The 23,673-nt window shown below is 41.8% G+C and overlaps 1 protein-coding gene and 1 non-coding gene across 2 annotated transcripts; both read right to left on the minus strand.

Moving 5' to 3' along the window:
* Window positions 1–5,176: 5,176 nt before the first annotated feature.
* On the minus strand, window positions 5,177–5,674 carry LOC107636357 (uncharacterized). The gene has a single exon (XM_016339875.1). The coding sequence runs from the start codon at window positions 5,672–5,674 to the stop codon at window positions 5,177–5,179; it is 498 nt and encodes a 165-aa protein (XP_016195361.1).
* Window positions 5,675–14,668: 8,994 nt separating this feature from the next.
* Window positions 14,669–14,776, minus strand: LOC148568748 (small nucleolar RNA R71). The gene has a single exon (XR_015881862.1). It is a non-coding gene; the product is annotated as a small nucleolar RNA R71 (small nucleolar RNA).
* Window positions 14,777–23,673: the final 8,897 nt, after the last annotated feature.

A 23,673-nucleotide genomic window follows, 5' to 3' on the forward strand; every position in this document is an offset into this window, starting at 1 on the left:
GGTTTTAGTTGCGTTAGAAAGCTAACATCTGGGGCTTCGAAATGATATAAAATTTGTCATATGTTGCTTCACGTTCAGGGGCGCACACGTGCCATGTACGCGTGAACGCCGATGCTGCTCGGGGCCCACTAAAGAGAAATCGCCCCCAGCGATTTCTGAAGCACTTTGGGCCCAACCCAACTCATTTCTAATGCTATTTCATGCAGAATTCAAGCTTGGGTAAAGGGGAGCAATTGTTTTGGTAGTGTAGCATCATGTAGGTTAGTTTCTAGAGAGAGAAGCTCCATCTTCTCTCTAGAATTAGGTTAGGTTAATTTCCATCTTAGATCTAGATTTAATTTCATGTTTTCATCTTGTTTCCTTTACAATTTCTTACTTCTACTCTTTCATTCTCATGATTTATAGTGTTAATTTTACTTTTATACCTCTTTTATGTTCATGAACTCTTGTTGGATTTAGATTTTTCTTTAATGAGATTTGATGTTTGATGTTCTTTTAATTGTTGATTTGAGTTGTGAATTTACTTTTCTTGCAATTGGTAGTTGTTAGATTTTACTATTTCTTGCACATTTACCATGCTTTTCTTGTATTCCTTCCAAGTGTTTGATAAAATGCTTGGAAGAATGTTAGAGTAGATTTTGAGCATTTTTGGCTTGGAAAGAGTAATTAGGCAATCTTGAGTCATAAAAAACCCAACTCATGTTGGTGATCTAGAGTTGTTAGCTAATATTGTTTTCATTGACGCTAATCTTTTGCTAATTCAATTAGTAAGTTGATTAGGACTTTTGGATTGAGATTAGCTGGTCTTATTAGACTTTCTCTCATGGAAGATAATATGATACCTTCTTCCAATGTTGGAGATGACGTAATAAGATAAATTCTTGTTTATATTTGTGATATGATTGATTAATCTTGTTTGACTTTCTCCCTATGTGTTGGAGTTGACTAAATAAGATGAATTAATCATTGTATGACTAGGATAGAAAGCCTATGATCTCAAACTTTGCCATGAATGTCTCTCTTTATTACTTGCTTTGTTTAGTTACTTGCTTGATTTATTCTTCTTGTCATTTAAATTCTTGCCCCTTTACTTTCTTGTCTCTTGTCAATCAAGAACCCCCTTACCCCTTCATAGCCAATAATTAAACACTTCATTGCAATTCTTTGTGAGACGACCCGGAGTCCAAAATACTCCGGTTAATTCTTCTTTGGGGTTTGTTACTTGTGACAACCTAAATTTTTGCATGAAAGGATTATTGATTGGTTTAGAAACTATACTTTACAACGAGGATTCATTTATGAAATTCTAAACCGTCAAGAATTCATTCATCACTTCCCACTGCGAGGTATAACATGAGTGCTTCTCCTTCTCGTGGTCGGGTAAGAATAGGTGGTTTCCCCAAGAATTCTTTGAAATCTTGGAATGCTTGCTCGCACTCTATTGTCCATTCAAACCTCTTTTCCTTCCTTAATGTTGCGTAAAAGGGGAGAGATCTTATGGCTGATCTGGCTAAAAACCTGGACAGGGCTGCCAGTCTTCCATTGAGCTGTTGTACCTCTTTGATGCAACTCGGACTTTTCATGTCGAGTATAGCCCGACATTTATCCGGGTTTGTCTCGATTCCTCTTTGTGTGAGAATGAAGACCAAGAATTTGCCAGCTTCTACCGCGAAGGTGCACTTTGCAGGATTAAGTCGCATACCATGCTTTCTTATGGTGTCGAACACTTTGGTGAGGTCGGACGACAATGATTCCTCATTTTGTGTTTTTACCAGCATGTCGTCTACATAAACCTCCATGAGTTTCCCAATGTGGTCAGTAAAAAATTTGTTCATCAATCTTTTGTAAGTCACTCCTGTGTTTTTGAGCCCGAATGGCATGACAATATAGCAGTAATTTGCCTTTGGAGTTAGGAGTGAGGTCTTTTCTTGGTCGGGTGGATACATTGGAATTTGGTTGTATCCTGGATAAGCATCCATGAAGGAGAGGTACTTGTATCCGGAAGAGGAATCCACTAGAGTGTCTATATTTGGGAGTGGGTAGGGGTCTTTCGGGCAGGCCTTATTGAGGTCGGTATAGTCAGTGCACATCCGCCACTTTCCATTTGACTTTTTTACCAAGACTTCGTTGGCTAGCCATAGTGGGTATTTGACCTCCCTTATGAATCTTGCCTCCAGTAAGGCTTGTACCTGCTCTTCTACAGCTTGGGACCTTTCCGGGCCGAGCTTCCTACGCTTCTGTTGCACTGGCCGAGATCCAGGATATATCGCCAGTTTGTGGCACATTAGCTTGGGATCTATGCCCGGCATGTCTGGGGCCTTCTATGCAAAGAGGTCGGCATTGTCCTTTAGGAACTGTGTTAGTGGATCCTTTAAATATCCCTTTAAGGATGCTCCGATAGTGGTTGTTTGATCCTGGGCATCGCCGATCTGGACTTCTTCAGTCTCGCCTTCAGGTTGTGGACGAAGTTCCTCGCGAGCTCGAACTCCCCCGAGTTCGATAGTGTTGATTTCCTCTCCTTTGGGGTTGCCTTTAAGGTTCAGACTTTCATTGTAACAGCGTCGCGCAATCTTTTTGTCTCCTTTTATCGTGGCGATCCCTTCTGGAGTAGGGAACTTCATGCACAGATGTGGAGTCGAGACTACTGCGGCGAGCTGGTTCAGTATTGTCCGACCTATTAGGACGTTGTAAGCCGAGCTCACATTGACTACTATGTAGTCTATGTTGAGTGTCCTTGACTGAGTTCCCTTTCGAAAGGTTGTATGTAGTGAGATGTATCCAAGTGGTTAGATTGGGGTGTCTCCAAGTCCGAACAAGCTATTCGGATATGCTCTGAGCTCTTTATCCTGCAAACTGAGTTTGTCGAAGGCGGATTTGAACAGGATGTCTGCGGTGCTTCCTTGGTCTACCAATGTTCGGTGAAGATTAGCATTGGCAAGTATGATGGTAATGACCATGGGATCATCATGTCCCGGGATGATGCCTGTACGTCTTCTTGAGTGAAGGTGATATCGGGGAGGTCGGCCGACCTATCTCCTCTTCCCATATGGTACATCTCTTTAAGGTGTCTCTTACGTGATGATTTAGAGATCCCTCCTCCGCGAATCCTCCATTGATCATGTGAATATGCCTCTCGGGAGTGTGATGGGATGTTCAGCTCGTCCGATCTCTTCCTCCCTTCTTCTTTTCTTTGGTTCTTCTGTTTGTTGGCCAGGAATCTGTCCAATCTTCCTTCCCGTGCTAAATTTTCTATAACATTCTTTAGGTCGTAACATCCATTGGTAGAGTGCCTGTAGACTCGTTGGTATTCGTAATACTCTGTCCGACTTCCTCCTCTTTTATGCTTAATCGGACGAGGGGGCGGGATCTTTTCAGTGTTGCAGATTTTTCTGTATACATCCACAAGAGACACTCTGAGTGGAGTGTAGTTGTGGTATTTTCTAGGTTTTTTAGTAGGCTGGTCTTCTTTTTTCCTGGACTCTTTATCCTTGTCTCGAGGGGGGTAGGAGAGTCCGGATCTTGAGGTTTCTCCTAGTCGAGAGTTTTCTTCCATGTTGATATACTTCTCTGCCTGTTCTTGTACCTCGTTCAGAGACGTTGGATGCTTTTTTGATATAGAGTGGCTAAAGGGTCCTTCTTGCAGACCATTGATGAGACCCATGATGGCTGCTTCTGTTGGCAGACTTTGTATATCTAGACATGCCTTGTTGAATCTTTCCATGTAGTTGCGAAGGCTCTCCCGATCTCCTTGCTTAATCCCTAACAAGCTTGGGGCATGTTTGGCTTTGTCTTTTTGGATGGAGAATCTGGCTAGGAACTTCTTGGCGAGGTCATCGAAGCTTGCTATTGACTTTGGTGGCAAGTTGTCGAACCACTTTATTGCCGTTTTGGTTAAAGTGGTCAGGAAAGCTTTACAGCGGATTGCATCTGAGGCATCCGTGAGATACATCCTACTTCTGAAATTGCTGAGATGATGGCTTGGATCCGATGTACCGTCATATGGGGTCATGTTAGGAGCTTTGAATTCCTTTGGGACTTTAGCTTTCATGATCTCTTTGGTGAATGGGTCTTGATCTTTGTGGGAGCTATCTTCATGACTGGATCAGATGGTTTTGGTTTTTAGGTCGGCCTTGAGCTTTAGGAGCTTGTCCTATAACTCTTGACGTCATCTTGTTTCCCTCCGTAGATCTCTTTTGGCTTCGCGCTGGTGTTCGGCCTCTTGTTCGAGCTGCTTGAGACGATCCTGCTATTCTCAGAGGGCATCCAAAATTTCTGTGTTTGGAGAATGCTGGTCTCTGTTTTGTTGAGGTGTATCTTTCAGTGTGATGTCTGCGTTCTTATGCGGCGTCTTATTTTTCAAATCAGAATTGTGATCGTTGTCAAGGTTGTCTGCCATGATGATGGAATGACTTCCAGGTTCCCCGGCAACGGCGCCAATATTCCGAGGGTTACCTGAAACTGAAGGTCGATCTCAGACGAGATCTTCTGTGCTGGTTGGTGTTACCGTGTCCGATCTGGTGGAGTTGGAGATGCAGCTGACCCTTTGTCACCGGAGGGTGGTGGTACCTGCAAGAGACTCCGATGCTTAAGTTAGCACGTGCTTTAGGCATGTTTTAAGTAGAATCAGAGTATGAGTTATACCTGGGTTCTCTAGTGTATTTATAGTGGCGTGGGATGACCTTTCTAGATATAAGTTAGTTATCTTATCTTATCTTTGAGCGAAGTCATCTTATCCTTTAGACCAACCACCTTTGGAGTGGGTTGTGTCCCTCTGCTTGGGCCTACTTGGGCCTTTATAGCGATTTGTCCGAGTTCTTTAAGGAGAGGTTGGTGGCGATCCAACCTTAGGAGGTCGGATGTTCCTATCTGAAGTCAGCCCGGATCGCATAGCTTGACCCGGGGTATGAACAGGTAGCTATTTTGTTATCATGTTATTGCTATGAGTAGTGTATGACGTTGCTATATATACGTGTTACCGAAAATATGAGGCCGTTGAACTAGGTGCATGAAAGTAAACAATAGTGAAATTTAAACCGAGTTAAATAAAGTCATTAAAAACAAATGAAGTGAACAACAAATAACTACATTAAATTGATCATGTAAAGTACAACATCAAGAAACAAACCAACTAACATAAGGAAAATAACATAACATAAACACAATGGTACTGGAGGGTCTACGCATTGCTCCCTTCATGAGGACCAGATTCACCCGCGTGATGGGGACACTGTCTCCTAGTATGACCTAAAACCCTACTCATACCACATCTCTTCGGCCTGTCCGGTTCGGGCTCATCCATACTGTTTCTTATCCGTGTAGTCCTAGGACGACCCACTATCGCTCGCATCATGCCGGGGTCTGGGATAACCTGAGGACCCTCATACAAGGGAAGAAAATCATCTGCTATCGAAGGAGAGAAACCCATGTTATAAACATTGAAGATAGATGTCAAGCGATACACGTCATCCACATAAGTCCTCCAATCCAGTTTGCAATACGAACAAGCTGCAAGCACATGACGACATAGGTAATGGAGGGCCTGAAAATAGTCACAGTCACATGTCTGAGCTGAAAGCAATAACCTGCAGGCACTCAGAGCAATTCTTCCTCCCATTGGAGCAATCTCGTCCACGACAAACTCTGTGTTTCCTCTATCGTATAGCTCACCTTGCATGTTTTTGGATGCCTATTGGTTCTTCTCAATTGTCTTCATAAGTGTCTGGCAAAATTCCTGCCTTGCCCCGAGTTGTGACTCCGCTTCCTTTCCTTTCCTGATAAAGAGCTCGGCCAGTCGCCCATATGTTGACTTCACAAGTGACCCCACCAGTAGGTTCCATGTACCCTTAAGTGTAATTTACTTAGATGTGATTAAAAAATAATTGAATATTATATATAGTAAAAAATTAATATTATTGAAGGATAAAATTAAAATTTATTTCTATGTACCATTTTTGTCCCCAACATTTTCGTTCTATTTAAGTCCCTAACTATTCCGAGAGTTACCTGAAACTGGGACATCGATCTCGGACGAGACCTTCTGAACTGACTGAAGCGACCGTATCCGACTTGTTAAAATGCTGCTGATCTTTGCTCACCGAAGGGGGGTGGTACCTGCAAGAGACTCCGATGCTTAAGTCAGTACGGGCTTTAGGTAGATTTTTTGTAGAATTGGTGTATGAGTTATACTTGGGTGCTCCAGTGTATTTATAGTAGTTGCTAGGCAGCCTCCCTTGAGATAAGTTTGTTATCTTATCTTATCTTTTGTGGGTGAGGCCATATCTTTTGCCCACCGCCTTTCAGTAGGCGGTGTTTCTTTGTTTTGGGCCCCCTTGGGCCTCTGTGGTGATCTTCTGAGTTCTCTCTGAAGAGGTCGGTAATGGGGGGAACCTTCCATGAGGTCGGTCCCTCTATCCTCAGCCAACCCGACCTTTATAGTTCGGACCAGTGTATGAACAGTGCCCCTGCTTGAGCTTCGACCTTTCCATAAGGTTGTGCTTTCTGAGCTTCGACCTCTTTGGGAAAGTCGTGTTCAAGCATCTTCTCGCTGCCCGTACCCGAGGTGTCGTTTTGTTCCATTTAGTTGCTCCTTGCATCTTTAAATGCTGTTTCAAGACGCGAAGCATTTTTTGCTTTCGCTCTTTAATTGCCACGTCATTTTCGAGAGCGTTAGTTCCTTGGGATCAAGCAAGCGCTCTTAAAGCCTATTGATTGGGCTTTTATTCCTTTATGCCATTTCTTTTCCCTCTTTGCAATTTGAAATCGAAAAGGGGTTTTACTTTGTTTTCAGTTTCTTGCTTTCATCTATTTCGTTTTCATTCTTCTGGAGAGAAGGCCTCTTTCTCTGGTTTTTGCTTCTTTGATTTGCCCCAAGCTTTCTTCTTTCTTTGAAGTTTTAAAGCGTTTGTTGGTGTGGACCGTTCGTTCTTTTGCCGTGCATCTGTCGTTGCTTTTTTCTCCTTGCAGGTTGGCGCTCTGCTTCACACCCTTTCGCATTTTACGTGTTTTAATTGTAGTTTCTTCTTTGTGCTTTACTGCTGCATGCTTTTCTTTTTGCACAAATTTTTTATCTTGCTGAGCTTTTTGAAAAGGTTGAAGCTTTCTGGTTTTGAACTTTTTGGGTTTTTGTTTGCTGGAAGGGTTAGGGTTTTGATTTTCATTGTTTTTCCTTGTGTTTCTTCCTTTCTGTATCTACATTGCCTCCAAAGGGTGCCCGTGGGGTTTAATGGTGATCTTCGAGCCTTGGGGCGCCCTTTTCGTTGTTGTGTTTTGTTGGTTGCTGGTTGTTTTTTGCATTTTGATTCTGTCTGAGTTACTTGGTAGTGACCCTTCTTCCGTTTTCTTGCTGTAGGTATAGTTTTCTATGCCTTCACGTAGGAATATCGTTGAGATGTCTACAAAGGTCCCCCCTAGTATGGCTGACTAGTTAGATTCTATTATGTTAATATGTGTCACCGTGGCCGACCCGGAGTATTGTGAGAAACTTAGGAGATTTCATAGGATCTGTAGTAGTAGGGATGATGAAAAGAACTATGAGCTGGTGTCGCCCGATCCCGAGGAGAGAGTTAGTTTCCCTCCCTTAAGTTGGGTAGAGCGTCCTTTCTTTTATGCTTATGACTGCTTCTTTAGCCAATTAGGTATTACCTTTCCTTTTATCGCGTTTGAGACTGATATTCTGTGGAACTGTAACGTGGCCCCTTCTCAGCTTCACCTAAACTCTTGGGCTTTTATGAAGATTTTCCAGCTGTTATGTCAAGAGTTAGGTGTACGACCTACCCTTTCTCTTTTCCTTTATCTGTTTGTGATGACCAAGTCGGGGGCGGCCAAGAAGAAGGCTTCTTGGATCTCTTTCCGGGATGCTCAGGGAAAGAAAGTCTTTTCTATGTTTGATGACTATTTCTGAGATTTTAGAAACTTTTATTTCAAAGTTCGGGCTGTTGAGGGTGTTCATCCCTTTTTTCTGGACGAGAACAATGAGCCGACCTTTCCCCTTTGGTGGCAGAAAGATACTGTAGTCCTTAAGTATTCGTTGGAGATTCTAGATGAGGTAGAGAGGGCCTTTGTAGGTGTTTTGGAGGAGCATTGGGAAGAGCCTCCTCATCTGGACACGAAGAAGTTTTTAGGAGATCCTGCTCTCCTTCGTTCCAAATTAGGTAGCACCCGACTTCTTTATAAGGCAGTCTTTTTTGTTTATTTGTGTGAATTTTTTGTATTCATTCGTTGCGTAACTGTTTTCATGGTTTCCTTTTCTCTTTTTCAGAGATGGTTTCCAGTTCTGATTCCATGAGGTTTCTTAGGAAGACTAAGAAGACGGTGACAGCCCAAAACATTCAGAAGAAGGCCTCGGGGGAGGGTTTTTCTCAGGTCCCGCCGAAGAAGCCGGAATCTGACCCTCATGGTCAGAGGAAGGTCATCCCGACCCCGAGACTTCGAGTAGCGTCTATAGACCCACTCTTGACGACTTCTGGTACTGCCTCCTCTCCGACTTCTTCTGGACCTCCTCCCAAGAAGCCGAGGACCTCTGGGACTTATGATTTGAATGATAAAGATTTTGATGGCGTGACTTTCACTTTAGAGCTTATCGCTCCTTATGGCAAGGTTCCGACTGATGATGTGTCTTTTCTCCATCACCTCGACTTCAGAGCCAACAACAGCATCCGGATAGCAAATTTTAGTGCTGCTTTGTCTCAGGATCTTCGGAAGTCCCCTATCCATGCTACCAGTGCTTTTCTTGAGAAGGCCAAGGCCGAGTATGATAGGGTGGAGGGGTTGAGACTTGAGCTGGAGGCAAAGAATGTTGGGCTGGAGCTTGATCTAGAGAAGGAGAAGGCTCGAGCTACTGCCGCGGAAGCTGTTGCTAACCTTGTTGATGATATGGCCAAGAAGGCCAAGGAGAGCTATACTCGGACCTATGGCGACCTGTTGGAGACTAAGGAGAGGCTTCAGTATGCTTATGATGACTATGCCGAGCTCCAGGTCCATGTAGTGAATGGTATGACTGCTTTATATGAGAATCTGAAGGCCCAAGTCCGAGTCATTGCTTCTGGCGCCGACCTCAGCCTGTTTAGCATGGATAATATTGTGGAGGATGGCAAGATTGTGCCTGCCCCTGATGATGATGAGGCTCCTCCTTCTGTGTCAACGGTTAAGGCTTCTATAGCCCCTCCTGCCGAGTCGTCTGCAGCTCCTTCTGCCGAGGTGCCCCATCCTGAGCCTGAACCCGAAGTGGAGATCCTGAATGGCCCAGATGGTGTTGCTGGGGCTGTTCCGATCTCAGTCATCCCTCCTCCCCTAAGGATGCAGCGATCGGGGCGAAGCCGGACCCTTTATAATTCTCTCCTTTATATCTCTTTTTATTATGTATTGACGTGGTCCGACCTGTAGACCTTTGAGCTTCGATTTTGTAATAATGTTTGGGCAGTTTCCTAACACTCTATAGTTTCTTCTTGGCAACTTTTTACTTTAATCAAAACACTTTTTTACTCTTGGGTTTCCGTGGGGTAGCCCTTGAGTCTTTAATGTTTCAAAAAATCTTTTTGTGTCTTGATCGTGGGTATTCGGTTTTGGCAAAGTACCTCTGTCTTTAGGTTGTTTTTTTTCTTCTACCTTTGTACGGTCCTGTGTTTGGTGATGGCATCCCTTCGTGGGTTCTCATGCCTTTCGGATTTAGATGTTTGGAGTTCTCTGGTCTGACATCTTCTGAGGTAGTCTTCGCTCCATGAACTTCTACCTTTGCCTTTTGGACCACGCCTTGTTTTAGTTGTGTTGACAACCTTCTGCTTTGGCGACGTCATCCTCACGGCTTGTTGTCCGAGCTTTTTAGTCAATTTTCAATAACTTTTTAGGTAGTGTTCTCATGTAGAACCTTTTCTTTTTAGTTTATTTGGACGAATTTTTAGCCCTGTCTCGAGGTCGCGCTTTTGCTTTTTAAGTAGCGTCCCTTTTCAGGACTTGTACCCTTTAGCTAAGCACTTCGGGCCTAGGTTTTTCAACCTTTTTGGCCTTTGTATGGTGTTGTTCCCTTTGTAGTGATCCTTTTATTGGTCCGACTTCTCTGTCGGGTCTTCTTAAGTTATTTTTAGTAATCCCATTTTAGTCTGACCTCGTCAGGCCGCTTTATATAGGTTACTTCTTATAACTTCTTGCATTAAGTCGGGCTTTATCACTACACCTTGCTGACCTTTCCTGGTCGGTCGATGAATTTTGCGTTTATTTTGAGCGTAGATTAATGCGTCTTGGCAGGAAACTTTTAGGGAATCTTAAAGTTTTATTCAAGTAATAGAATGTAAGGACAAAATATAAATAAGAGTATGTACATATGAGGGCTTACCCTACTAGTTGGGCAGCTGTAGTACCTTTTAGGGGGGAAGAGTGCTCCCTGGCCTGAGACCTTTTTCTAGCTGTAGTACCTTCTTAGGTTATAGGCATGCCATGACCTCGGGAGCTCTTGCCCTTGGAGGTCGGCCAGCTTATAGTAACTTTTTCCTAGTACTTCTGTGACTCGGTATGGCTGATGAGCGGATAATTTATACGCTTTTTGGCATTGTTTTTAGTATGTTTTTAGTAGGATCTAGTTACTTTTAGGGATGTTTTCATTAGTTTTTATGTTAAATTCACATTTCTGGACTTTACTATGAGTTTGTGTGTTTTTCTGTGATTTCAGATATTTTCTGGCTGAAATTGAGGGACTTGAGCAAAAATCAAATTCAGAGGTTGAAGAAGGACTGCTGATGCTGTTGGATTCTGACCTCCCTGCACTCAAAGTGGATTTTCTGGAGCTAAGGAACTCAAAATGGCGCACTTCCAATTGCATTGGAAAGTAGACATTCAGGGCTTTCCAGCAATGTATAATAGTCCATACTTTGGCCAAGAATAGACGATGTAAATTGGCGTTCAACGCCAGCTTTCTACCCAAATCTGGCGTCCAACGCCAGAAAAGGAGCCAAAGCGAGAGTTGAACGCCCAAACTGGCACAAAAGCTGGCGTTCAACTCCAAGAAAGACCTCTACACGTGCAACACTCAAGCTTAGCCCAAACACACACCAAGTGGGCCCAGGAAGTGGATTTATGCATCAATTACTTACTCATGTAAACCCTAGTAGCTAGTTTATTATAAATAGGACCCTTTACTATTGTATTAGTCATCCTGGATTGTATTCTGATCCTGTGATCACGTTTTAGGGGGCTGGCCATCTCGGCCATGCCTGGACCTTTCACTTATGTATTTTCAACGGTAGAGTTTCTACACTCCATAGATTAAGGTGTGGAGCTCTGCTGTTCCTCAAAGATTAATGCAAAGTACTTCTGTTTTCTATTCAATTCATCTTATTTCGCTTCTAAGATACCCATTCGCACCCAAGAACGTGATGAAGGTGATGATTATGTGTGACGCTCATCATCCTTTTCCCTTATGAACACGTGCCTGACAAACACTTCTGTTCTACATGAAATAAGCTAGAATGAATATCTCTTAGATCTCTTAATCAGAATCTTCGTGGCGTAAGCTAGAATGATGGCGGCATTCAAGAGAATTCGGAAAGTCTAAACCTTGTCTGTGGTATTCCGAGTAGGATTCAATGATTGAATGACTGTGACGAGCTTCAAACTCGCGAGGTGCTGGGCGTTAGTGACAGACGCAAAAGGAGGGTGAATCCTATTCCAGCATGATCGAGAATCGACAGATGAATGGCCGTGCTGTGACAGAGCATGTGAGCATATCTTTCACTAAGAGGAGGGGATGTAGCCACTAACAACGGTGATGCCCTTGCATAAAGCCAGCCATGGAAAGGAGTAAGATTGATTGGATGAAGATAGCAGGAAAGCAGAGGTTCAGAGGAACGAAAGCACCCCCATTCGCTTATCTAAAATTCCTACCAATGAATTACATAAGTATCTCTATCCCTATTTTATTATATCATATTCGAAAACTCCATTATCACTTTATATCTACCTGACTGAGATTTACAAGGTGACCATAGCTTGCTTCATACCAACAATCTCCGTGGGATTCGACCCTTACTCACGTAAGGTATTACTTGGACGACCTAGTGCACTTGCTGGTTAGTTGTATCGAAGTTGTGAACCATGGTATTGGCACCATGTTCTTGGCGCCATTGCCAGGGAAAGAAAGAGCCATGAATTTTACATAATTAAAGTGTAATCACGATTACGCATACCAAGTTGCTCACGTTGCCAGGGATTGTTCGAGCCTGGACATCACAATTTCGTGCACCAAGTTTTTGGCGCCGTTGCCGGGGATTGTTCGAGTTTGGACAACTGACGGTTCGTCTTGTTGCTCAGATTAGGTAATTTTCTCTTTTTTTTTGTTTTCTTTTCAAAAATTTTTCAAAAATATTTCAAAAATTTTTCTTCTGTTTTCGAAAAAAAAAATGTTTTCAAAAAAATATATTTTTATTCAAAATTTTTAAGAATGAATTCTAGTGTTTCATGAAGCATGTAAAGCCTGGCTGGCTGTAAAGCCATGTCTAAATTTATTTGGACTGAGGCTTGCAATTTGTTATCAAGAGCAATATACTCTGGTGTTAAATGCTGAAGCTTGGCTGGCCATTGGCCATGTCTAGTGTTTTGGACTGGAGCTTTCTTTGAAAGCTTGGCTGGCTAGTGAGTCATGTCTAATTCCTAGACTGAAGTTTTAGACTAAGAATGCAAGATTCCTGGAATTCATATTAAAAATTTTGGAATCCTTATTTTCCTTTTTTCAATTAATTTTTCGAAAAATCCAAAAAAAAAATTAGAAAATCATAAAAAAATCAAAAATATTTTTCTGTTTCTTGTTTGAGTCTTGAGTCACATTATAAGTTTGGTGTCACTTGCATATGCATCTTGCAATTTTCGAAAATATCATGCATTCATAGTGTTCTTCATGATCTTCAAGTTATTCTTGGTAAGTCTTCTTGTTTGATCTTGATGATTTTTTGTTTTGTGTCTTTTCTTGTTTTTCATATGCATTCTTGAATTCTTAGTGTCTAAGCATTAAAGAATTCTAAGTTTGGTGTCTTGCATATTTTCTTTGCATTAAAAATTTTTCAAAAATGTGTTCTTGATGTTCATCATGATCTTCATAGTGTTCTTGGTGTTCATCCTGACATTCATAGCATCCTTGCATGCATTCATTGTTTTGATCTAAAAATTTCATGCATTGCATAATTTTCATGTTTTTCAAAAATCAAAAAAATATATCTTTCCCTTTTTCTCTCATCAAATTCAAAAATTTGGATTGACTTTTTCAAAAATTTTTAAAATCAAGTTGTTTCTTATGAGTCAAATCAAATTTTCAATTTGAAAATCTTATCTTTTTCAAAATCTTTTTCAAAAATCAAATCTTTTTCAAAAGTCTTAGTTATTTTCGAAAATTCCAAAAAATATTTTTCAAAAATCTTTCTCTTATTTTTATACCAAATTTTCGAAAATAACCTAATCAATTAATGTTTTGATTCAAAAATTTGAAGTTTGTTACTTGCTTGTTAAGAAAGATTCAAACTTTGAGTTCTAGAATCATATCTTGTGATTTCTTGTGAATCAAGTCATTAATTGTGATTTTAAAAATCAAATCTTTTTTTTTTCAAAAACTAATTTCTATCATATCTTTTCAAAAATATCTTCTTTTCTTACCTTTTTCAAAAAGTTGGTTTCAAAATATCTTTTCCAACTTCCTAACTTCTTATCTTTTCAAAATTTGTTTCAACTAACTAACTAACTTTTTGTTTGTTTCTTAACTTTTTCAAAACTACCTAACTAACTCTCTCTCTCTAATTTTCGAAAATATCTTCCCTCTTTTTCAAAAATTTCTTTTTAATTAACTAATTATTTTTATTTTTATTTTTGATTTTAAAAATTTTCGAAAATTACTAACATTTTTCAAAAACCATTTTCGAAAATCACTAACTCTTTTTAAAAAATATTTTCAAAAATTCTCTCTCTCCCATCTTATTCTATTTATTCATTCATATCCTAACATCTCATCTCACATCTCTGCCATCCTCACAGTTGTGTTTCTTCCATTATATTACATTCTTTGTCTCCCCCTCTTTTCTCCCACTCACAAAGGGATCCCTATACTGTGGTATAAAGGATCTCTTTTATTATTATTATTTTTCTGTGCCCTCTTCTTTGTCATATGAGCAGGAGCAAGGATAAGAACATTCTTGTGGAAGCAGATCCAGAACCTAAAAGGACTCTAAAAAGAAAATTAAGAGAAGCTAAATTACAACAATCCAGAAATAACCTTTCAGAAATTTTTGAACAGGAAGAGGAGATGGCAGCCGAAAATAATAATAATGTAAGGAAGATGCTTGGTGACTTTACTGCACCTAATTCCAATTTACATGGAAGAAGCATCTCCATTCCTGCCATTGGAGCAAACAACTTTGAGCTGAAACCTCAATTAGTTTCTCTGATGCAGCAGAACTGCAAGTTTCATGGACTTCCATCTGAAGATCCTTTTCAGTTCTTAACTGAATTCTTGCAGATATGTGATACTGTTAAGACTAATGGAGTAGATCCTGAAGTCTACAGGCTCATGCTTTTCCCTTTTGCTGTAAGAGACAAAGCTAGATTATGGTTGGATTCTCAACCCAAAGACAGCCTGAACTCTTGGGATAAGCTGGTCACGGCTTTCTTAGCCATGTACTTTCCTCCTCAAAAGCTGAGCAAGCTTAGAGCTGATGTTCAAACCTTCAGACAGAAAGAAGGTGAATCCCTCTATGAAGCTTGGGAAAGATACAAACAGTTGACCAAAAAGTGTCCTTCTGACATGCTTTCAGAATGGACCATCCTGGATATATTCTATGATGGTTTATCTGAGCTATCAAAGATGTCACTGGACACTTTTGCAGGTGGATCCATTCACCTAAAGAAAACGCCTGCAGAAGCTCAAGAACTCATTGACATGGTTGCTAATAACCAGTTCATGTACACTTCTGAAAGGAATCCTGTGAGTAATGGGACGCCTATGAAGAAGGGAGTTCTTGAGGTTGATACTCTGAATGCCATATTGGCTCAGAATAAAATATTGACTCAGCAAGTCAATATGATCTCTCAGAGTCTGCATGGAATGCAAGCTGCATCCAACAGTACTCAAGAGGCATCTTCTGAAGAAGAAGCTTATGATCCTGAGAACCCTGTAATAGCAGAGGTAAATTACTTAGGTGAACCTTATGGAAACACCTATAACTCAACATGGAGAAATCATCCAAATTTCTCATGGAAGGATCAAAAGCCCCAACAAGGCTTTAATAATGGTGGAAGAAACAGGTTTAGCAATAGCAAGCCTTTTCCATCATCAACTCAGCAACAGACAGAGAACTCTAAACAAAATGATTCTAATTTAGCAAATCTAGTCTCTGATCTATCTAAGGCCACTGTAAGTTTCATGAATGAAACAAGGTCTTCCATTAGAAATCTGGAAGCACAAGTGGGCCAGCTGAGTAAAAGGATCACTGAAATTCCTCCTAGTACTCTCCCAAGCAATACAGAAGAGAACCCAAAAGGAGAGTGCAAGGCCATTGACATAAGCACCATGGCCGAACCTGTAAGGGAAGGAGAGGACGTGAATCCCAAGGAGGAAGACCTCCTGGGACGTCCAGTGATCAATAAGGAGCTTCTCTCTGAGGAATCAAAGGACTCTGAGGCTCATCTAGAGACCATAGAGATTCCATTGAACCTCCTTATGCCCTTCATGAGCTCTGATGAGTATTCCTCTTCTGAAGAGAATGAGGATGTTACTGAAGAGCAAACTGCCAAGTTTCTTGGTGCAATCATGAAGCTGAATGCCAAATTATTTGGCATTGATACTTGGGAAGTTGAACCTCCCTTGTTCATCAATGAACTAAGTGATCTGGATCAACTGACATTGCCTCAGAAGAGACAGGATCCTGGAAAGTTCATAATACCCTGCACCATAGGCACCATGATCTTTAAGGCTCTGTGTGACCTTGGTTCAGGAATAAACCTCATGCCCCTCTCTGTAATAGAGAAACTGGGAATCTATGGGGTGCAAGCTGCTAAAATCTCATTAGAGATGGCAGACAGTTCAAGAAAACAGGCTTATGGACAAGTAGAGGACGTGTTAGTAAAGGTTGAAGGCCTTTACATCCCTACTGATTTCATAGTCCTGGATACTGGAAAGGAAGAGGATGAATCCATCATCCTAGGAAGACCTTTCCTGGCCACAGTAAGAGCTGTGATTGATGTTGACAGAGGTAAAATAGTCCTTCAATGGAATGAGGACTCCCTTGTGTTTAAAACTTAAGAATCTCCCTCTGCAACCATGGAAAGGAAGCAGAAAAAGCTTCTCTCAAAGCAGAGTCAACCAGAGCCCCCACAGTCAAACTCTAAGTTTGGTGTTGGGAGGCCACAACCAAACTCTAAGTTTGGTGTTGAACTCCCATATCCAAACTCTAAGTTTGGTGTTGGAGAGTCTCAACAAAGCTCTGCACATCTGTGAGGATCCATGAGAGCCCACTGTCAAGCTATTGACACTAAAGAAGCGCTTGTTGGGAGGCAACCCAATTTTTATTTATCTAACTATAATTTCCTTAGTTATATGTCTTTGTAGGTTCATGATCATGTGGAGTCACAAAACAAATATAAAAATTAAAAACGGAATCAAAAACAGCAGAAGAAAAATCACACCCTAGAGGAGCATCTGTCTGGCGTTCAGCACCAGAACAGAGCATGGTTCTGGCGCTGAACGCCCAAAATGGGCAGCTTCTGGGCGCTGAACGCCAGAAATGGCACACAAATGGGCGTTGAACGCCCAAAATGGCCACCAACCTGGCGCTGAACGCCCAGAGTTGTGTACAAAGGCATTTTTACATGCCTAATGGGTGCAGGGATGTAAATCCTTGAACACCTCAAGATCTGTGGACCCCACAGGATCTGTGGGCCCCACAGGATCCCCACCTACCTCCACTCACTTCTTCTCACCACTCTCTTTCACACAACCCCATAAACACTCTTCCCCAAAAACCCTTCACCAATCACCTCAAACTCTCTCCCCCATTACCTCTTCACCACTCACATCCATCCACTCTTCCCCATAAACCTACCTCATAAACTCCACCTACCTTCAAAATTCAAAACCAATTTCCCACCCAAACCCACCCATATGGCCGAACCTTAACCCCCCTCCCTTCCCTATATAAAGACCCTCATTCTTCATCAAATTCACACAACACACCCCTCTACACTCTTCTTGGCCGAAACCACATCTCCCTTTCCCTCTCCATATTTCTTCTTCTTCTTCTATTCTTTTGTTTATTGCTCGAGGGCGAGCAATATTCTAAGTTTGGTGTGGTAAAAGCATAGCTTTTTTGTTTTTCCATTACCATTGATGGCACCTAAGACCGGAGAATCCTCTAGAAAGGGGAAAGGGAAGACAAAAGCTTCCACATCTGAGTCATGGGAGATGGAAAGGTTCATCTCCAAAGCCCATCAAGACCACTGCTATGATGTTGTGGCCAAGAAGAAGGTGATCCCTGAGGTCCCTTTTAAACTCAAAAGAAATGAGTATCCGGATATCCGACATGAAATTCAAAGAAGAGGTTGGGAAGTTCTAACAAATCCCATCCAACAAGTCGGCATCCTAACGGTTCAAGAGTTCTATGCCAATGCATGGATCACCAAGAACCATGATCAAAGTAAGAACCCGGATCCAAAGAACTATGTTACAATGGTTCGGGGGAAATACTTGGATTTTAGTCCGGAAAATGTGAGGTTGGCGTTCAACTTGCCAAACATGGAAGAGAACGCACGCCCCTACGCAAGGAGAGTCAACTTTGATCAAAGGTTGGACCAAGTCCTTATGGACATATGTGTAGAAGGAGCTCAATGGAAGATTGACTCCAAAGGCAAGCCGGTTCAACTAAAAAGATTGGACCTCAAGCCTGTAGCTAGAGGATGGTTGGAGTTCATTCAATGCTCAATCATTCCCACTAGCAACCGGTCTGAAGTTACTATAGACCGGGCCATCATGATCCATAGCATCATGATTGGAGAAGAGGTGGAAGTTCATGAGATTATACCTCAAGAACTCTACAAGGTGGCTGACAAGTCCTCCACCATGGCAAGGCTAGCCTTTCCTCACCTCATTTGCCACCTATGCAATTCAGCTGGGATTGACATAGAGGGAGATATCCTCATTAAAGAGGACAAGCCCATCACTAAGAAAAAGATGGAGCAAGTAAGAGAGCCCATTCATGGAGCTCAAGAGGCGCAAGAAGCTCATCACCATGAGATCCCGGAGATGCCTCAAATGCACTTTCCTCCACAAAACTATTGGGAGCACATCAACACCTCCCTAGAAGAATTGAGTTCCAATATGGGACAACTAAGGGTGGAACATCAAGAGCACTCCATCATGCTTCATGAAATAAGAGAAGATCAAAAAGCAATGAGGGAGGAGCAACAAAGACAAGGAAGAGACATAGAAGAGCTCAAGGACATCATTGGTTCCTCAAGAAGGAAACGCCACCATCACTAAGTTGGATTCATTCCTTGTTCTTATTTCTTCTATTTTTCGTTTCTATGTTATGTGCTTATCTATGTTTGTGTCTTCATTACATGATCATTAGTAGTAGTAACTATGTCTTAAAGTTATAAATGTCCTATGAATCCATCACCTCTCTTAAATGAAAAATGTTTTAATCCAAAAGAACAAGAAGTACATGAGTTTCGAATTTATCCTTGAACTTAGTTTAATTATATTGATGTGGTGACAATGCTTCTTGTTTTCTGAATGTATGCTTGAACAGTGCATATGTCTTTTGAAGTTGTTGTTTAAGGATGTTAAATATGTTAGCTCTTAAAAGAATGATGACTAGGAGACATGTTATTTGATAATCTGAAAAATCATAAAAATGATTCTTGAAGCAAGAAAAAGCAGCAAAGAACAAAGCTTGCAGAAAAAAAAAATATAGGCGAAAAAAAAATAGAAAGAAAAAAAAAGCAAGCAGAAAAAGCCAAAAGCTCTTAAAACCAAGAGGCAAGAGCAAAAAGCCAATAACCCTTAAAACCAAAAGGCAAGGGAAAATAAAAAGGATCCCAAGTCTTTGAGCATCAGTGGATAGGAGGGCCTAAAGGAATAAAATCCTGGTCTAAGCGGCTAAACCAAGCTGTCCCTAACCATGTGCTTGTGGCGTGTAGGTGTCAAGTGAAAACTTGAGACTGAGCGGTTAAAGTCAAGGTCCAAAGCAAAAAAAAAAAAAAAGAGTGTGCTTAAGAACCCTGGACATCTCTAATTGGGGACTTTAGCAAAGCTGAGTCACAATCTGAAAAGGTTCACCCAATTATGTGTCTGTGGCATTTATGTATCTAGTGGTAATACTGGAAAACAAAGTGCTTAGGGCCACGGCCAAGACTCATAAAAAAGCTGTGTTCAAGAATCATCATACTGAACTAGGAGAGTCAATAACACTATTCAAAATCTGAAGTTCCTATAGATGCCAATCATTCTGAACCTCCATGGATAAAGTGAGATGCCAAAACTATTCAAGAGGCAAAAAGCTATAAGTCCCGCTCATATGATTGAAGCTATGTGTCATTGATAGTTTGGAATTTATAGTATATTCTCTTCTTTTTATCCTATTTGATTTTCAGTTGCTTGGGGACAAGCAACAATTTAAGTTTGGTGTTGTGATGAGCGGATAATTTATACGCTTTTTGGCATTGTTTTTAGTATGTTTTTAGTAGGATCTAGTTACTTTTAGGGATGTTTTCATTAGTTTTTATGTTAAATTCACATTTCTGGACTTTACTATGAGTTTGTGTGTTTTTCTATGATTTCAGGTATTTTCTGGCTGAAATTGAGGGACTTGAGCAAAAATCAGATTCAGAGGTTGAAGAAGGACTGCTGATGCTGTTGGATTCTGACCTCCCTGCACTCAAAGTGGATTTTATGGAGCTACAGAACTCGAAATGGCGCGCTTCCAATTGCGTTGGAAAGTAGACATCCAGGGCTTTCCAGAAATGGATAATAGTCCATACTTTGGCCAAGAATAGATGACGTAAACTGGCGTTCAACGCCAGCTTTCTACCCAAATCTGGCGTCCAGCGCCAGAAAAGGAGCCAAAACCAGAGTTGAACGCCCAAACTGGCACAAAAGCTGGCGTTCAACTCCAAGAAAGACCTATACACGTGCAACACTCAAGCTTAGCCCAAACACACACCAAGTGGGCCCAGAAAGTGGATTTATGCATCAATTACTTACTTATGTAAACCCTAGTAGCTAGTTTATTATAAATAGGACCCTTTACTATTGTATTAGTCATCCTGGATTGTATTCTGATCCTGTGATCACGTTTTAGGGGGCTGGCCATCTCGGCCATGCCTGGACCTTTCACTTATGTATTTTCAACGGTAGAGTTTCTACACTCCATAGATTAAGGTGTGGAGCTCTGCTGTTCCTCAAAGATTAATGCAAAGTACTTCTGTTTTCTATTCAATTCATCTTATTTCGCTTCTAAGATACCCATTCGCACCCAAGAACGTGATGAAGGTGATGATTATGTGTGACGCTCATCATCCTTCTCCCTTATGAACACGTGCCTGACAAACACTTCTGTTCTACATGAAATAAGCTAGAATGAATATCTCTTAGATCTCTTAATCAGAATCTTCATGGCGTAAGCTAGAATGATGGTGGCATTCAAGAGAATCCGGAAAGTCTAAACCTTGTCTGTGGTATTCCGAGTAGGATTCAATGATTGAATGACTGTGACGAGCTTCAAACTCGCAAGTGCTGGGCGTTAGTGACAGACGCAAAAGGAGGGTGAATCCTATTCCAGCATGATCAAGAACCGACAGATGAATGGCCGTGCTGTGACAGAGCATGTGAGCATATCTTTCACTGAGAGGAGGGGATGTAGCCACTGACAGCGGTGATGCCCTTGCCTAAAGCCAGCCATGGAAAGGAGTAAGATTGATTGGATGAATATAGCAGGAAAGCAGAGGTTCAGAGGAACGAAAGCACCCCCATTCGCTTATCTGAAATTCCTATCAATGAATTACATAAGTATCTCTATCCCTATTTTATTATATCATATTCGAAAACTCCATTATCACTTTATATCTGCCTGACTGAGATTTACAAGGTGACCATAGCTTGCTTCATACCAACAATCTCCGTGGGATTCGACCCTTACTCACGTAAGGTATTACTTGGACGACCCAGTGCACTTGCTGGTTAGTTGTATCGAAGTTGTGAACCATGGTATTGGCACCATGTTCTTGGCGCCATTGCCAGGGAAAGAAAGAGCCATGAATTTTACATAATTAAAGTGTAATCACGATTACGCATACCAAGTTGCTCACGTTGCCAGGGATTGTTCGAGCCTGGACATCACAATTTCGTGCACCAATGGCCCTTTCCAGTTAGCTGCTAGCTTCCTTTCTCCTGACCGACCTGCTCCGATGTCATTTCAGATTAAGATGAGGTCGTTGGTGGTGAAGCTTCGCTGGATTACTTTCCGGTGATACCTTGAAACCATTCAACGCTTTAGTACTTCCTTTCTAATCTAGACTCTTTCTCGGACCTCTGGAAATAGGTTGAGCTCTTCCCTTTGTGCTTGGGAGTTGGTATCCTCGTTGTAGAAGATCACCTTAGGGGACCTTTTTTTACCTCTACGGGAATCATTACCTCCATTCTGTAAGCAAGTCGGAAGGGTGATTCCCCGGTGGTGGAATGTGGGGTTGTCCGGTATGTCCATAGGACTTGTGGGAGCTCTTCAGCCCAGGCTCCCTTTACGTCTTGTAGTCTACGTTTTAGTCCGGCCAATATGACTTTGTTGGCTACTTCCGCCTGTCTGTTGGCTTGTGGGTGTTCTACAGAGGTGAACTGGTGCTTGATTTTTAGATCAACTACCAAGTTCCTGAAGCCCGTGTCGGTGAACTGAGTACCATTGTCCGTGGTGATGGAACACAGGACCCCAAACCTTTTGACAATATTTCTGTATAAGAACTTCCGACTTCTTTGGGTGGTGGCGGTGGCCAATGGCTCTGCCTCGATCCACTTTGTAAAGTAGTTGAGCCCTACAATGAGGAACTTGACTTGCCCTGATCCCTGGGGGAACGGTCTGAGGAGGTCGAGCCCCCACTTTGCGAATGGCCAGGGTGAAGTGACGCAGATGAGCTCCTCGGGTGGGGTGACATGAAAGTTGGCGTGCTTCTGGTATGGGAGCATATTTTGACGAACTCTGTTGCTTCCTTTTGCAAGGTCGGCCAGTAAAAGCCGGCTCGGAGTACCTTTTTGGATAGAGCTCGTGCCCCGAGGTGGTTGCTGCACATGCCGCCGTGGACTTCTTCTAGGACTTCCTTTGTGGCAGAAGTCGGGACGCACTTTAGGAGAGGTGTTCAGATCCTATCCTGTATAGGACGTCGTCCACTATGGTGTAGTACTGTGCTTCTCGTATGAGCCTTTTCGCTTCCTTTTTATCTGTGGGGAGTGTTTCAGACTTGAGGTAGTTAATTATGGGAGTCATCCACCTTTGGTCCTGGCCTGATATGTTTAGGAGCTTCTCCTCTTTCGAGGTTTACGGGTTTTGTAGTGTTTCTTGGATGAGGCTTCTATTATTGCCCCCTGGTTTGGTGCTGGCTAGCTTTGAAAGTGCATCAGCTCGGGCGTTTTGTTCCCAAGGTATATGCTGGATCTCATATCCCATGAATTTTTTGAGCTGTTCTCTGGTCTTGTCTAGATATTTTTTCATAGTGGGATCCTTTGCCAGGTAACTTCCTTCTATTTGCGAGGTGACTACTTGTGAATCGCTAAAGATGGTAAGCTTTTGGGCTCCGACTTCCCTAGCCAGCTTTAAACCAGCCAGTAGGGCCTCGTACTCGGCTTGGTTATTTGAGGCGGGAAACTTGAATCTTAAGGAGCGTTCGAGCTGTGTCCCTTGATCACTTTCCAGGATAACGCCGGCTCCACTTTCGGCTTTGTTTTATGAGCCGTCGGCATAGAGGTTCCAATTAATGGGGGTCTCAGGGGTGTCGGTGTACACTACGACGAAGTCGGCCAGGTATTGAGACTTGATGGCCATCCGAGCTTCGTACTTGAGGTCAAACTCGGACAACTCGACCGTTGACGTGGTAGAAGTTAGCCGATTAAGAAATTAGTATAGAAATAACGTTGCGAGTACAGTTCCTAACCGACGAAAATTTGCTTATCAATTTAGAAAGGGTTGTCACAATTTTAGAATAAAAATACTGGGGGTAGAAATCTCAGGTCGTCTCCCAACGAGTTGACAAAAGAGTGCTATTTTATTAGTCAGGGGTTTTACAAGAAATTTTTGAGAGTTGAGGAACAGAAAATTTAATGATGGTAAATTAAAGCAATGTGAATTAAAAGCGATTTATATATTCAAAGTAAAAGCCTTGACCGGGGGTAGATTAATTGAAAGTTCTATCCTTGTTGGATTTTTCCCAACTGGAATAGCAAGAGGTTGTTGTTTTCACTTAGTTAACCCTTACTAAATAAAGGAAAGTCAAATGATTGAGCTAACTCTTATTCACAAGTTCTAATCCTCTCTATTGGGAAGGGTTAGCATTAGTGCCTAGAGAGTTAGCCAACAACTTCCAATTTAACTAATCACTTGAGTATTCCAACTCAAGGGTCTCCTTTTAATCAACCCCCAAGTCAAGTTGGGAGTCTACTCCGTTGACATG

The sequence above is a fragment of the Arachis ipaensis genome, chromosome B4, assembly GCF_059453495.1.
Source record: "Arachis ipaensis isolate K30076 ecotype BB chromosome B4, ASM5945349v1, whole genome shotgun sequence".
Classification (NCBI taxonomy): domain Eukaryota; kingdom Viridiplantae; phylum Streptophyta; class Magnoliopsida; order Fabales; family Fabaceae; genus Arachis; species Arachis ipaensis.

What these genes read in the sequence shown, in the direction of transcription:
- LOC107636357 (XM_016339875.1), bottom strand. Translation starts at nt 5,674, where the DNA reads ATGCAAGGTGAGCTATACGATAGAGGAAACACAGAGTTTGTCGTGGAC.